At 47.6% G+C, this 15,479-nt stretch overlaps 1 protein-coding gene across 19 annotated transcripts in view; it reads left to right on the top strand.

Moving 5' to 3' along the window:
- Window positions 1-15,479, top strand: part of Tcf7l2 (transcription factor 7 like 2) — a 186,505-nt gene that overhangs the window by 9,869 nt on the left and 161,157 nt on the right. For 10 of the 19 annotated variants that reach the window (XM_026389098.2, XM_077799034.1, XM_026389100.2 and 7 more), the window contains exon 4: window positions 3,007-3,075. The exons of the other annotated variants lie outside the window; for them this stretch is intronic. In XM_026389098.2, coding sequence (XP_026244883.1) covers window positions 3,007-3,075 — 69 coding nt within the window. The remainder of the gene's footprint in view (window positions 1-3,006; window positions 3,076-15,479) is intronic. 19 annotated transcript variants of the gene reach the window in all.

Consider the following 15,479-nt stretch of genomic DNA (forward strand, 5'->3'; position numbering starts at 1 on the left):
GGCTCTTCCTGTGGACAGGTGGAGGGAGTCGGGGGCTGCTGGGTGGGTAGAATGGGGAGGAGGGGCTTGGCCAGAGAAAACCAGGGCTGAGGAAGGGAGAGCCCAATGGGAGTGCAGGGCTGAAAGGAAAGTGCCCCGGAGTTCTCCTTGGTGACTCCTGAGCACTTCCGGGAAGCACATGGTGAGGACTTGTGGGGCATGCACAGATTAGAGTGGCCACAGTTGCTGGATGAGGAAATGACTGGGGCTCTCCAGGTTTCCTGAACAGGTGGGTCCCAGGAGGTGAAGCACCTGGAAACCCAGGGACACCTTAGCCCTCTTGTTCTGGATCTCTCCACCTCTCATCCTCATCTTCCACGACCAACTCTTGCTTTCTCCTTAAGGATCAGGCTGGTTTTAAGTGCCAGGTTTTTACTGGGTCTTTATCTTTTATACTTACATCATTTATATTCTGTCTTAAAAAGCTGGTCTGTAACATCTTTTTGTTGCACAGGGAAGGCAAAAAACAGCTCAAGGGTACATTGCACAAAAGTGTCTTGGGGGGAAAGTGGTGGGAACCCAAAGGAGAAGGAGAAAATGTGAAGCCCTCTTTGCTGTGCTGTGGCTGCAGGGGGTGTAGCTCGGCTGGGAGTTGAAGACCTGACTTAGACACAGAGTGAGCTGATCTAGGGCTTTCTCTTTTGCTGGACACCCCAGGGAAGGTGCATTGCTTGGGAGGGGTGGGGTTCTGGTTGTATGTGTAGTTGAAGGTGAACTTCACTTGGTCCTGTGTGTTTCCTGCTAGAGCTTTAAGAAACTTGGAGCTGCATTTTTAGTCTTTTAATTGCTGCGTTCTCTGCAGGATGGTTGGAGCTACTTGGATGGTGATGAGCGCCAGGATTAAGAACAGCACTGGACAAGTGAAAATTGAATTTGGCTTAGCCACAGTTTCATTAATTTATTCATAAGACTGTGACTGTATGAAATTATTTTCCACGACATACCCGTAGTTATCAGGTGTCCATTCAATTTTAATTGACAATATAAGATTCCTGTGGTTACCCTGAGTACAGATTGCCTAGGGCTCCGCAGGGTTTGTGGGAAGAAAAGCTTGGACAAGTTTCCATTAAGCTCTGAATCAGGCAGTTGGAAAGGAGGAGAATAAAACCCACTGTAAAGAGGGACAGGTTGTTAGTGTTGCCCGCCCTGCTTAGGAAGGAGCACCTCCTCAGACAGCGCGGCTCTCTGGCCAAGAATTCCAAACTCGCAGAGAGAGACCTGTCCCAGTCACAAAAGTTGTTTTAACATGGTGCAGAATTGTCACAGTAATTAGTGCAATCTCCGCTTACTGACTGGCAGCTTTTACAAAAAAGGGCAGGGAGACAAAGGGTGCAGATTCATCTTTCTCTTCTAGCAGTGCTCTTTGGATGGACTGTCTCCCAGGAGGGGGTGGGGGCTGTGTGCTTGAGGGGCTTGTCTTCATTTAGTTGCTCATTGTTCACCTTTAGTTGTTTTGGGGAGTGTGTTTTCTTGCTTTGCTTTGACAGGTATAGGGATTTTTCCCCCCTTTTATTTTTCTTTCTCGTGCCTTTAAAAATTTTGATTAATCTGCATTGGTACACACACACACTGAGAGAGAACTCTATATGTAGTGTTTTTGTTTGTTTATTTGAAGCAGATAAAGTTTTCTCAAGAGTGCTCTATCCTAAAATGGATACTTATCAGCCTTATCACATGAACAGTATGGACTGAACACTATTTTTTATTTGATCACTAGGATGTTGTATATATTTTTGAACTCAAAAGTTCTTACGTGAATTCTTTTTCTTCTTAAAAAAAAATAAACTGTGGACTCCGATCCCCCCCCCCCCCCCAGGGAGCAAGATGACAAATTAATTGAGCCTGAAACCCACCTTTTGTCCCAGTGAGGTGAAAGCCCTCTGGCAATAGTAACACTGTTGTGGCCAGGGATGGCTGTGGATAGGGCTGGTCTGTGATTAATGCAGGTCTCTTTGGAGATGCAACTGATTTGCCTCTTGGTGACTGTGATTCCTCATCTGATTCCTCATCGTTTGTTTGTTTATGGCAAATTAAAGTGCATTTTTAGATAACTGTTGATCCTTTAGTGATTATTGTGTTGTTTATAAAATAAATCGGCAGATGCTGTTTGTTTTCTCAGTTGGTTGGATCCTGAGATAAACAAGTGATTACTTGGGAACATGGGAATTGGGTGAGGAATCTTGGTATTCCTTTCTGTTTGGGGTAACCCCCTTCTGTGATGGGTGGTCTGCAGGGCTGTAAAGGGAGAGGCTGGGGCCCCTCTTGAGCCTTGTGCCTTGGAGGATCTGAATGAGCCAGTGACTTACCAGTAGGTGGTCCTTGGAATGCGGTGGCTCTTGGGCAGGCTTGGTCCCCTCTTGGGGGGAGTGTGGATTACTAGAGTGGAGGCTGCAGGGATGGCCTGGATGGCCTAGTCACTGTGAAGGAATGTGCGAGGCGTCATCCTCCGGTGGCCCCTGATTCTGTTGGACACGTGTGTTTCCCCAGAAAGAGAACTGTGCTGGAGAGCCAGGGCCCGGTTATTGGAAGTAGGGAAGGGGCTCCCACCTGCTGCAGTCCTGTGGCTTCTGATCCTTTCTCTCCTGTCTGTGTTCTCGCCTCTGTGTCGCAATCCTGACGACTTTTTGCAGCACACAGTCAATTTTTCTGCAGCCTCCTGCTCAGCACACTGGCTTCCTTTATGTCTTAATGGGCATCAGTCTTTCCTTTTCATGTCATTGATTCTCACTCCTGCCCCCTCCTCCCCTTTTTGCTTATTGAATAGGCGCTTTTTTTTTTTTTTAACTTTACCTTAGATTAGTATGATCATCTTATCCATAGCAACAAATAAAAGTACACAGGTCTTGATTGAATGCCAAGGCTTCAGTTCAATCTAGGAAGGTTTGTCTGCTATTCATAAACTGCTTAAGATGTTTTCTTGTAGTTTGTGACATAAGCAGAACGCTTTGATTTGGTTTCTTTCTACAGCTCCATTTTCAGTCCGGCAGCACACATTACTCTGCGTACAAAACGATTGAGCACCAGATTGCAATTCAGGTAGGAAATGCAAGAGATTCTGAAGCTTGAATTGTCAATATGGAGGTCTCTTGTGTGTTTTATTCTCTGTCCCTCCCCCACCTAGATGATGATGATGATGATGATGGTGGTGGTGGTGGTGGTGGTGGTGGTACTGGTGGTGGTGGTGGTGGTGGTGTGGTGGTGGCGGCGGTATCCCTGGGGGAGGTGGGAAGCAAAGAAGAAAGAAGAATGGAAGAAATGCTGCTAAAATGATTTAAAGATACGGGAAGAAAGAGAAGCCTGTGTTTATTGTTAAGATGTCCTGATCAGGCATGGTGGGCACCTGGACCCCCCAACTTGGTCACTGCTTTTTGCACAGGGGTGGGATCCTGAACTGAGAGTGAAATGGGATGACAGAATGTGACCGGGAAGCGTTCAGCGGGGAGATGGGAGAGGAGGCCGTGTGACAGCCAGAGAGAGTTGTTTCCGGGGGATCAAAATCATGTTAAGTGGTGCTAAGAATATCACTTTTGACCTGATCGTCCTGAAATGTTGATTTCTCTTGGGCCTGTTGATATATGACACTGAAAGTGCCGGGAGGGAGAGGCGACAGATCCCAGCTTCTGATGAGTGTCCTGTTTCCTGCTCACGTAGTACTTCCATTCTCTTAAATCCAAAGGCTAAACAAATCACAGACTAATATAGACTCGGGGCTGAACTGAAGCCAACAGCAGTAGTGGGGGGTGGGGGAGCAGACTAATAGGATTTTCGTCTGTCTGCCTGGCCTTGCTAGGGTGGATGTCCTCATGGTGTAACTGGCTGTACCAAAACTTTTCGAGGGTTCTGTTTTAACCCTTGGAAGGGAGGCTTTCGGAGCCATTTGTGTGGAGTGGGAAGGCTGGGTCTGGGTTTTCTTCTGCTTGTAAGTTGATGTGGTGTGGCGGATCGGCCACGTGGCTCCATGGCCCCTGCTCCCACAGCAAGCTTTTGCAGATCGTGTGTGCGCATGTGTGTGTGTGTCTGCACGCTTGTGGATGGGGGTGTGTGTGGCCTTTCCCACCTCCTACCGCATCACCTCTTGGTAGCTTTGCTATTTCAAGTTCTGCATCTTCCTCGATAAGACTTTGAAATAGCCATTTGCCCCAGGTACATGGACTTCTTCCCCCCAGTGGAAAGTATGAGTCAGCAGACATTTTTATTTGGTGGATTCCTGGTCTTTTTTGTGCTTCTTTCAAGGCTGCAGTAACTTAGTTTAAAAATATTTGGATTACTTCTGCGGTGGTGCTGCTGATCTTCTGTTTGTGTGTTTTAGGGGGAAATTGCGACTCTTGATTTTACCCCTCCACCCGCAGATACTTTCAAGACTGGCACGAAGGCGGTGGTACAGTTGTTCTTGCTGGCACACTTCCTGTTGGACCCTCCTCTCTCTTGATTAAGGCCTAGTATGTCTTGCGCTCAGAAAATGGCTTAGAGGCAGGCTTGGTTGGAGAACAAGCCCAGACCCTAACTCTTGGTGACTGGGTGAACCCATGGTGGCCTGAGGCCTACTACATCTCTGGGATTGCTGGAAAATCCTGTTCCCCTGGGGGTTACGAATTGTGGAGGCCCAATAGGATAGTGATCCTTATCTTGGTGTGGAAAGGCTGGCTAGGGCCATGTCACTGGGAGACCAGCCGAGACCAGACCAGCTGTTGAATCTTTACACCCGGAGCTGAAGTGCCCCTTGTTTGGCCGAGCAGTTCGTCTTTCTCCAAACCACCTGGCACGGTGCAGGCCATGTGAAGCTCTTTCTCAGGAGGAAGATGGAGTAAATTACAGAGCTCATTGTTTGGAGGACTGAAACCATCACTATTCCTCCATGAACAGGTAGTATTGTTCTCCCCTGCTTCTATTTGCTGAGGCTTGATGCCCATGTGGGCAAACAGAGGGACGTTTTATTAGAGACCCAGCACCATGCTTTCAGTGTTCATTCTCCCTCAGTGTCTGCTGGACCAGCACGAGGCCCAGCCAAATGGCATCGAGCTGTAATTTTAGTGTGATCATCAAAGGATAAATGGCCAAAACCAAACAAAAGGAGCAAAGGGAAAAATAAAGGGAAACCTCAGACAAATCGAAATTGTTCCCAGAGTACACCGGGCAGCTTGGTCGCAGGGTGGATGGGGAGAAGACAGAGTGGCGCCCCTCCCGGGCACCCCTCCCGGGCACCCCTTGCACACACTCCCCTCCACCCCCGTACCCCATTCTTCACTTAAGGGTTTAAATGCAAAGTGATTGTCGGGAGGAATTTTCTTCCCTGGAAACTTAGAACTGTCTCACCTTAATACATACTGTATTTCAGCTGGAGCTGGGCATGCTGCTCTCCTAAGCTGTATCCTAAAATAGCCTCCTAGTATGACACCGTGCATCACATGAGATTCACCCCCTCTCCCTCCCGTCCCTCCTGTAATCTCGGGACTGGCCAAGTCCACCGTTTGTATGAATGGCCTCTGAGTGATTCTGTAGACCTGGCGCGCTCATAGGTTTGGAGCTGATCTCAGTTGCCTTGTTGGGATCCCCCCATTTTTGACAATCTCCTAGGTCCCCTTAGGTTTGAAAAGACAAGGGCAATATAAATGAGCACATTCTCCCAAAAGAATAACACATGTAATTGGAATGAAAATTAAAAGGGCTTTTAAAGAAGACCGCTATTTAATTTTGTCGCCTTTGTGTGTGTGTGTGTGTGTGTGTGTGTGTGTTTGTGGGTTTGGGTTTGGACCCAGGACCTTGTGCATGCTAACCTGCATTCTCAGCCTCCTGACTTTCTGGAAGTATCACTGAAGGGGAATATGAATACAGCCCATACACAGATCTTCATAGAGTGGTAGACAGACTTTCACATGTGAATGTCCACGAGATTGATCAATATATAGATTGGAGTTGGAACATCTTTCCTGTAGGGAGCCATGTAAAAAAAATATTTTAGGCTTTTTGGGCCATATGGTCTCTGTTGCAACTGTTCAGTTGTGCTCTTGTTGTTTGAAAACATCTGAAGATAGACATAAAGGATGAAGTCTGGCCATGTGCCAATAAAACTTTATTTATAAAAGCAAACATTGGCTGGGTTTTCTGACATCTGATAGAGAAAATCCCTAGAAGTCTCCCTTCTTTCCTTCTCTTCCCGGTCATCTGTCTTCTTCCTTTTTCCTGCTTCCAGTGAAAATTCTTTTTTTTGGGGTGGGATGGGGTGGGGGGGGGGAGGGTTCCGGATTGAACTCAGGAGCACTCAACCACTGAGCCACATCCCCAGCCCTATTTTGAATTTTATTTAGAGACAGGATCTCACTAAGTTGCTTAGCACCTTGCCATTGCTGAGGCTGGCTTCTAGCTTGGGATTCTCCTGTCTCAGCCTCCCGAGCCTCTGGGATCACAGGCGTGCACCACGGTGCCCGCCCCTTGTGAAAATTCTAATGGTGGATTAGTCTCTCCTGGTTTTTGACTTCATGTACGTGGAGTCATTCAGAACATACCGTTTGGTGCCTGTGCCTACGCAGCATTGTGCCTGGGAGTTACACCCCTATCATTCTGGGTGGCAATGACTTGCCCTTTTGCATTGCCACGTAGCATTCCATGTACAAACATGCCCCATGCGTCTGTCCTTTCTCTGTTGTTGTATATTTGGTTTACTTCCAGGCTTTTGCTAGTATGAATAAAGTTCTAGAAACACCCCCCCCCCCCCCGTCACCCCGCTTCGTGCCTCCTTCCCACCAGTCACCAATCACCAGTCACCAGGAGTGGATTTGGAAAGATGGAGGGGTGCATATGTGTTTAGCTTCTGAGTTTTATCTTTTGAGAGAGGTCTGAACACTGGACAGTTGTCATTGAAACGTACTAGCATAGTTATTAGTATGTGAGTGGAATGTGGTGGGGGGAAATAGAAGTATCTAGTTGTGATTGGAGGTCAGTTTGCCCACGTTTCACTGCTGGCCCTTCACGGAGTTTGGCCTCTGGTTCCAGCCCTCAGGACCTCCTCCCGCCATCACCCTTCACTGGGAAGAGGAGGAGCAGGCTGGGTTGCAGACACCATAGAGCAGCTCCCCCCAGGAGGCCTTGCAGGTGACTGTAGCTCAGTGTTTAGGCATTTCTGTTGCCTGCCCCAAGGGAGCTCTTCCAAAGCTCCTGCTATCCTCATGATTCCCACCCCAAGAGAAGTGTTGTAATCAAGGTCAAGAGCCACAGAAGATGTTTCCCCTGGTTTTCAGAAGGGCTACTTCAACCAATTAAGCCTTTGTTTTAAGAGTATTTTGGCCAGAGGTTGATATTTTAACACTAAGTCAGATGTGATTTAGGGAGGGCGAAACTTCAAGCAGCAAAAACAAACTGTGTAGACCTTTCTGAGTTGTTTCTCTTCTAAGATGTGATGTGGTTTGTGTGTGCGCGTGTGCATATGCGTGCTTGTGTGTGTGTGCAAAGACAACCAGGAGAGGATCCAGAAGAAATGGACCGTTTTATTTGTTTACACAGCTGAGCGGTGGAGACTCTGCAGCTCTGCAGTGGGTGTTGCTTTCTTTCTTGTCCTTATGCCTGTAAGATTCCTGCTTGGTCCTAGGACTCCTCTGCCAGGGCCACCAGGATTCTCCTCTGGAGCCTGAGTGGTTTTTGGAGCCAGGGAGAGGAGGTACACCAAACTGGAGGGTAAATATTGTGCCATGTTGATCCCTTATTGCTGACATGACCAGGATGTCTTGTCCACATCTTAAAGTCATTAAGACTTGAGAGGTGCTACAGCTCAGAGTTCCTCTCTTTGCCAATAGGATGGTTAGGGCCAGAAGATTTGACCAAAATTTAAGAAAGAGGTGGCAGGGTTTGCCAGGCTGTGCCCTACTTTGGGTTTCTGATGATGGTGGTCTCTGTGTTCTGGGCCTGTCTTCTCACCCACCCCAAGTTCTGGCCCTTCTGGGTTCATGAGGATTTGCAGATCTGGGCTGAATGGGGGACTCCCAGGAGTGAGTTCAGTTCCAGGTGTGGTCGCCCCCATGCTTCCCCTTTAGGCTCTGGCTCTGAGGTTACACTCTCACGTTCCCTAGAGAACTGAAGACTGCTGGGCCCAGTGGCGCACACCTATAATCCCAGCAACTCGGGAGTTCAAAGACAGCCTCAGCAATGGTGAGGCACCAAGCAACTCGGTGAGACCCTGTCTCTAAATAAAATACAAAATAGGGCTGGGGATGTGGCTCAGTGATCGAGTGCCCCTGAGTTCCATCCCCGGTACCAAAAAACGCAAAAAAAAAAAAAACAAACAAACCCCAAAACAACTGAAGAGTGGGGCCAGGGGTGTAGCTTAGCGGTAGAGTGCTTGCCCAGTACGTGTAAGGCACTGGGTTCGATCCTCAGTACTGTGTAATTATAAAGATATCATGTTCATCTTAAAGAAGTGAAGGGTGCTGGATGTGGTGGTGCATGACTTAAATCCCAGCAACTCAGGAGGCTCAGGCAGGAGGATCACAAGTTCAAGGCCAGCCTCAAAGAGCTGGGGATGTGTCTCAGTGGCTAAGTGCCCTGGGTTCAATTCCCCATACTCCTCTACAAACAGAAGTGAAAGTCATATATATGGTGGTCGTTACTCTTCACTAGAGAAGCCGCACAAAGCCCGTGGATGCCAGTAACTCACTCAGGAGGTGCACTCAATTCAGCAGCAGTGACTTTGGGCCTAATTGTTAAATCCATATTCAGAACCCTCATTCACTAAAAATGTGTAGTGTCCATATGTGTGCCAGGCCCCTGGAGATTCATCAGTGACCAAAACAGGTGGAAATCCCTTTTCTCTCAAAATCCAGCGATGTTTCAAATGCCAGTTTTATTTATTTTTATTTTTAAAAATATTTTTTAGTTGTTGATGGACCTTCATATTTATTTATTAAAAAATTTTTTTTAGTTGTGAATGGACAAATACCTTTATTCTGTTTATTTATTTTCATGTGGTGCTGAGGATTGAACCCAGGGCCCCACAGGTGCTAGACGAGCAGGTGCTAGGCGAGAGCTCTACCACTGAGCCCCAACCTCAGCCCCTTATTTATTTTATTTATTATATGTGGTGCTGAGAATTGAACCTAGTGCCCCCCACATGCTAGGCAAGTGCTCTTCCACTGAGCTTCAGCCCCAGCCCATCAAATACCAGTTTTACACACCCCACCCCTTCAGTCTCTAGGTCTCTGGCACAGTCCAAGAGTGGTATTTTGTGATTCACGGTTTTGATTTTTCAGCCGGCTCAAGGTTGAGCATGGCCTCCTTAGAGTTTTCTGAAATCAATCAATTGATCGTTTATTGGCTGCTCATTCATTTTCAGTTGCTGAATCAAAATTGAGGCCTGGCAGGTCCTGGATTGGGATGACATTTTCTCACTTTGAATGGGAAAGTGACTGCTGGGCTTTCTGAGGCCTCTTCTCGGTGCTCACGTGCAGTGGCCAGCTACTCTGCAGAGCTGAAGAGGAGGCGTTTGTGGGTGAAGGAGCCGCGTGGACAGAGCGTTTGGTCTCGGGGTCAGAGGGGATAGCAACCGTTAATGATAGCAGCTTATGTTTATTGAATCCTTCTGATGCATTGGGTCTGATATTAAGTACTTTATGTGAATTATTTATTGATTCTTTATGACACACAGGGAAATCTGAAAGGGTAGTTACTGTTATCATCACCATTATCCTCATTTTTGTAAATGAAGAAACCTGTTTTGTCCAAGGTCAGTTAGGATTCAGAGGAGGCCTGTGAGTGGAGAGGGACTGCCAGCTCAGGGCTGGGTGTGGCTCAGCGGCAGAGCACTTGCCTAGTATCCCTGCGATCTTGGGTTCCGTCCCTGGCTCCGAGTGGGAGTGCTCAGGGGGGCCTAGGCAGAGGCTGCTGACCAGCTTTCTGGACTATATACTAGCAATCACCTGGTGACTGCTCAAAGATAGAGAATCCTGGTTCTACTCCTTGGAAATTTCCATTCAGGGGGATCCTGTAGGTCAGCCTCTACTGAACCCAGAGGCACCTGGGAGTTTAAGATGCATGTTGCCGTCCCACCCTCTTCCATGTTCTCTAGGCCTAGGGTAGGTCTCCGTGGTTGTGGTTTGAGTGAGTTTTTGGGTAAAGCTAAGGACCCTTTTCTGGGGACAGCACTTGGAGAACCACTCGATGAGGACCGTGGTTCCCACCTCTGGCTGTGTGTTAGTCACCTGGGAAGGTTGAGCAATGCCCAGGGCCAGGCCCTGCCCCAGAAAACTGGCTCACCATGCCTGGGGGCTGGTCCTTGCACCCCTGGTTGGCCAATGCTTTCCAGGCGACCCTGGGGAACTCCAGTTTGGGGCATCCGGGAGTCTGCACCCTTCCCTGCTCAGGGTCTCCTTAGAGGGCAGTTGCTGCAAGCCCTTTTTTGTTGTTGTTGGGTTCTTTATTTTTCTTTGCTAAGGGGTGAAAAGAGGCCGTTGTTCTGAAGGATGGCTTGTGTCTGTTCAGGTGGTTGAACACTCATGAACAGGTAGTGGATGACACCCCCGTGGCCTAGGTTAGTACCGGTGAGTGACAGTGGGATCTGGTGTCAGGCAGGCCAGGGTAGGAGCCTGAAGGGGGAGGGAGCCTGGGAGTCTGGTGCGGCTCAGATTTGCAGGTCATGCCTCATCCCAGATTCAGGGTCAGCCGATCTGGGGTGGGGCCGGGCTTCTGCATTTCTTGACAAGCTTCCCAGGTGACAAGCTTCCCAGGAGGTGCCGATGCTTACGCCCCAGACTCCTCTGGAGTGCAGCAGAGATAGTGCATTTTGCTAGGCCAGGAAACTGACTGGGGCGCAGGGAAGTGGTCAGGGAAGTGGATTGGTTTGTCAAAGGTCCCACATCTTGGCGGAAATAGGGCAGGCTGAGAATCCCAAGAGTTCACCTCCTGGTCATTTCCATCTTTTAAATAGAAGTTAGTGTCTTGTCTACGCCACCAGCAGTGGTCTCGCATTGGCGAGATGAAATAAAGCAATCCAGTTTTTACCGTTTTTTGCTCATGTCATTTAAAACATAAATCTGCTCTAATTGTACCTTCGTATTTGCATGTATTGAGAGGTATCTGTCGTTTTCCACCATGGTAAGGCTTGGTGGGGACCAGCCTGCCTGGTTTGGGAGAGGGCTGGTAAGGGATAGGGGGAGTGTCTGTCCGCCATCCGTGTGCCCCTCCTGGGCCATAGTGCTGAGTGGCAGTCAGCTGGTTGTGTTTTCTTAGTAGAATTTGTAAGTTCCACTTTATAATATTTACTTTTTATTAAGTCCCTGAAAATCATGGAGCTGTTTAGCTGAGCACAGAAATTTCTAAATAGGTTATGGCTGACATTTGGAGGCTTATCAGGCTTAGCACTTAATTTGTTTCTGGAGTTTGATTTGGTTGGATGGTATCAAACCCTGATCAAACAGATAAGTGGCTGCAATTTTTGTTCTTTTTTTAAAACCGGTTTACCTTGAAATCTCAGCATACTTATACTTCAATTAAACAAAAGTGGCAGCAGACCACATTATTCCTGAGGGTTTCACCAAAACCACTGGTGCATTGGGTACTTGCACCGTGATTCTCTGTCGAGTGACGTGTCTTTGCATTGGTTGGTAGAGGTGTGGGTGGGTGGGTGCGATGGCTTGATGGAAGTTTCTGGGCCTCAGTACTGGTGCTGTTTAGGGCTGAGTAAGTTCTTTATCGCAGGGAACTAACTGTCCTGTGCACTAAAGGAGGCGTGTGTAGGCCCATCCCTGACCTCCGCCCTCTTGATTCTACTAGCACCCAACAGAAGTGTGACAACCAAAATTGCCTTTAGAGATTGTCCAGTTCCTCTGGGGGGATCACAATGACCCCTGGATGGGAGCTTTGTAGAACAGTGTCAGGAGTTGCCCTGCCCCCAATGGTGTGGTGGTGGTACCTTTGCATTTCCTGGACCCAGGTGGGTGGTTCAGGTTTTGTGTCTGTTGCCTTGGAGATAGCCTGGGTTTGTGGCTTAGTTCTGCTGAGTTTGTTTCGTAATCTGCAAAATGGGGAGAAGGGTAGTGCCTGTTTTCAGATGGGGGGATCGGTGGGTAGATGAGACAAGGTGTAATGAGCTGGGCAGGGCCATGGTACAGGGAAGAGCTTAGTGGCTGCTTTCCCTGCGGGGTCTGTGAAGTGCTGGCTTGCAGGTTTAGAGCATGCCTTATCCTGATATGCATTGTGTAGTTTTTATTTGCTGTCAGCAACATCACACATGATAAATTTGATAACCTGGACTATCTTTGCTGGGTAACAAAGATTTATGACTACTGTTGGTAGCTGTTTGCATTTCTCTCATGTCACTTAGAAATGTCTGCCTGGTCCTTGTTACTTTTATTTATTTATTTTTGCTGTGCTAGGGTTTAACCCAGGGGTGCTTTACCACTGAGCTCCATCCTCAGTCCCACCCACCCCTGTTTTTTTAAGATGCAGGTCTTGCCGGGCACAGTGGTGCTCACCTGAAATCCTGGTGGCTGGGAAGGCTGAGACAGGAGGATCTTGATTTCAAAGCCAATCTCAGCAACAGCGAGGCACTGAGCAGCTCAGTTGATACCCTCTCTCTATATAAGACCCAAAATGGAGCTGGGGGATGTGGCTCAGTGGCTTAGTGCCCCTGAGTTCATTCCCTGGTACACCCCCCTAAAAAACAAAAAAAAATACAGGTCTTGCTAAGTTGTCCATTTTGGCCTTGAGTTTGCTATCCTTGTGCCTTGATTTCCTGAGTACCACTGTGTCTGGCTTCTTGTTACATTAAATAAAATGTATGCTCTTCTGAATGGTTGAGATTGCTCATGTATGTGCTTTTTATGTCCCTGTAGCACACGTGGTGGTTTCTAGGACATAGTAGCTGTTCAACAAGTGGTGTGTGTTTAAATACATGACTGTAGGCAGAAGTGAGGTTGGGTGGGTGTATCAGAGGCAGCAACAAGAAAGTTCTTTTTGAATTTTTAAAAAACAGCTCCTGGGCTGGGGATATAGCTCAGTTGGTAGAATGTTTGCTTTGCATGCACAAGGCCATGGGTTCAATCCCTAGCAACACACACACACACACACACACACACACACACACACACACACAATAGCTGCCAGGTTCAGTTGGGCACACCTGTAATCCCAGTGGCTCCGGAGGCTGAGGCAGGAGGATGGTGAGTTTAAAGGCAGCCTCAGCAACGAGGTGCTAAGCAACTCAGTGAGATCCTGTCTCTAAATAGAATCTGAGATAGGGCTGGGGATGTGACTCAAGTGCCCCTGTGTTCAAATCCTGGTACCCCCCTTCCCCCGAAAGAAGGTACAAAAAAACAAACAAACAAACAAAATCCCAGCTCCTTTCACAACATAAAACGTCAGTAATAATAATTGGGGTTTTTTTTTGTTGTTGTTGTTTGTTTTTTGGACACTCCACCAAATTATTTGAGAAGGATATTCTATTCTTTTGTCAACTTGATGTTGTTTTCCAGGTTTCAGGGTTTGAGATCAGCTCTCCGTTGGAGCGTTTGCAGTCTGTCTTAATGCCTGTGGCATTGCTCAAACAACCAGTAGACATGGTTGGACTGCTTTATATTTATATGATTGCCTTCCCGCTTTCATAATGCTCAGAGGTTATTTGGCTTTTAAAGGTGATATTCTTATTCTTATTCTTTTTTTAAATTGCAAATAGTATTGTCCATTGGTTTGGGGGATTAAACCCAGAGATGCTCTACCACTGGGTTTTTGATTTAAGACAGGGTCTTGCTAAGTTGCCCAGTCTGGCCTTGAACTTCTGATCCTCCTGAGTAGCTGGGATTGTGGGCATGCGCCACCACACCCAGCACATGTTTTAGACTTTGATGTGGTTATCTATCATTCCTGCAGAGGACTTCAAAACGTGTAAACAAGTGTTTTCCTACTTGTGGATGAGCCTGCACAGTCATTGCTTTCTGTTCCCGAACTCTGTGTCTTTCTGAATTTTGATGTTGCGATGAAGCACCAGCCTAAATGGCTTTAGTTGAAAATTGGGAAATTTTCCAAGGCTTGAGAATGGATGTGGTGTGGCTGTGGCCCATCCTAAGGGAGCAGGAGATCCTTCCCCACTGTGGCTTTGGTAGGACTGCCCTGCCGGGAAGACAGCCTGTGTCAGGAGTCGCTCAGTTGATTCAGTAAGCATTGTTGATGATTGAAATTGAAGAATTGTGAAGACAATTCATCTTGAGGAACAGAGAGCATCGGTGTGAGCCAGGCTGCTGGGAGCAGACATTGACATACGGGCCGTCATCAAACTAATTGTTGTTTGAATTACCTGTTATGATCCGATGACAAATCTGCCTTGCTCCTGCCACTGGAGCAGAAAATGTAGCTTGAATTGGCGTGATGTTAGCAAGTGTAAACTGTACTTCAACAAGATGGATAAACCCAATTATGGGGCAGACCTGTAGAGAGAAAATCCATTTAAATCTCGTAATGTTAAGCAGAGCTGTGTTTAATTCATTTGGACCAATTTGGGAATGATGTATGAGTGTTGGTGAACATTAGTCAAAGGGGCGACCACTGGGGGAAAGGGATGTGCCGTTGCTGCGGCCACTCTGGGGAGGCAGCTGGGGTGTCGTCTCGGCAGCCTGCACTAATGGCGGGGAAAGGCAGAAATGACAAAACGATGTACTGACTGCCACGCAGGGAGCGTGTTGTGTAAATGAACCAATAAGGGAAACACGTGAAGCAGGAAGGAGAAGAGGCGCTGATCCCAGATGCCAGGCACAGTCCGAGGCGCACAGGAAACTTGAGGTTCCTGGTGTTTCCAGCCCCTTGGTAACCCTTGTGGGCTCTTCTGGGTCTTGGATATAGGCCTCACAAAGCTCTGTCTAGAAAGCAAAAGAGTGATTTAAAAGAGACAGAGGGTAGCTCAATTTAAATTGATGTCCCGGGATACTTGATTCTCTCTTGGAAAGCAGGAAGGGACGATGATTATTCTGACATGTCTATTATGCACGTTTGAAAATTCTAGTTTTAGAATAGCTATGGGCTGGTGGCCCAGCCTTGCACACAGTAGGTGCATTATGGGTGAGGTAAATGAAAAGAGGGGCCTGAAGTCAGGGAGCTTTCCTGCCTGGTGGACCCAGGGGGTTCACACATTCCGGCTCCTTCGGGTATGGAAGGACCTCGTGTCGCAGTGTCGCGTCGCGCTCGTTCCTGGCTTGCGTTCTCAGGGCTTCTGTGATTTTCACATAAAGATTTATGATTTCACTTTTTATCCCTGGGCTGGCTTTCCCAAGGATGTCCTTAGATGACGGTAGCCTCCTTTTTATTTTGGGGACGAGCTTGATGAAGCACCCAGTGTGAGTGGTCATTGTTGGCTTTTCTCCTTTTAGTTTGGGGTTTTCTTCTTCTTTCTTTTCTTTGTGGAGTGGGCTGGACTTGGAAACTGCTGTTGAAAGGAGAACTGTAAAGACCAGCGTGTGTAAGGAGCTTGG

The sequence above is a fragment of the Urocitellus parryii genome, chromosome 5 (genome assembly GCF_045843805.1).
Source record: "Urocitellus parryii isolate mUroPar1 chromosome 5, mUroPar1.hap1, whole genome shotgun sequence".
NCBI classification, from domain to species: Eukaryota; Metazoa; Chordata; class Mammalia; order Rodentia; family Sciuridae; genus Urocitellus; species Urocitellus parryii.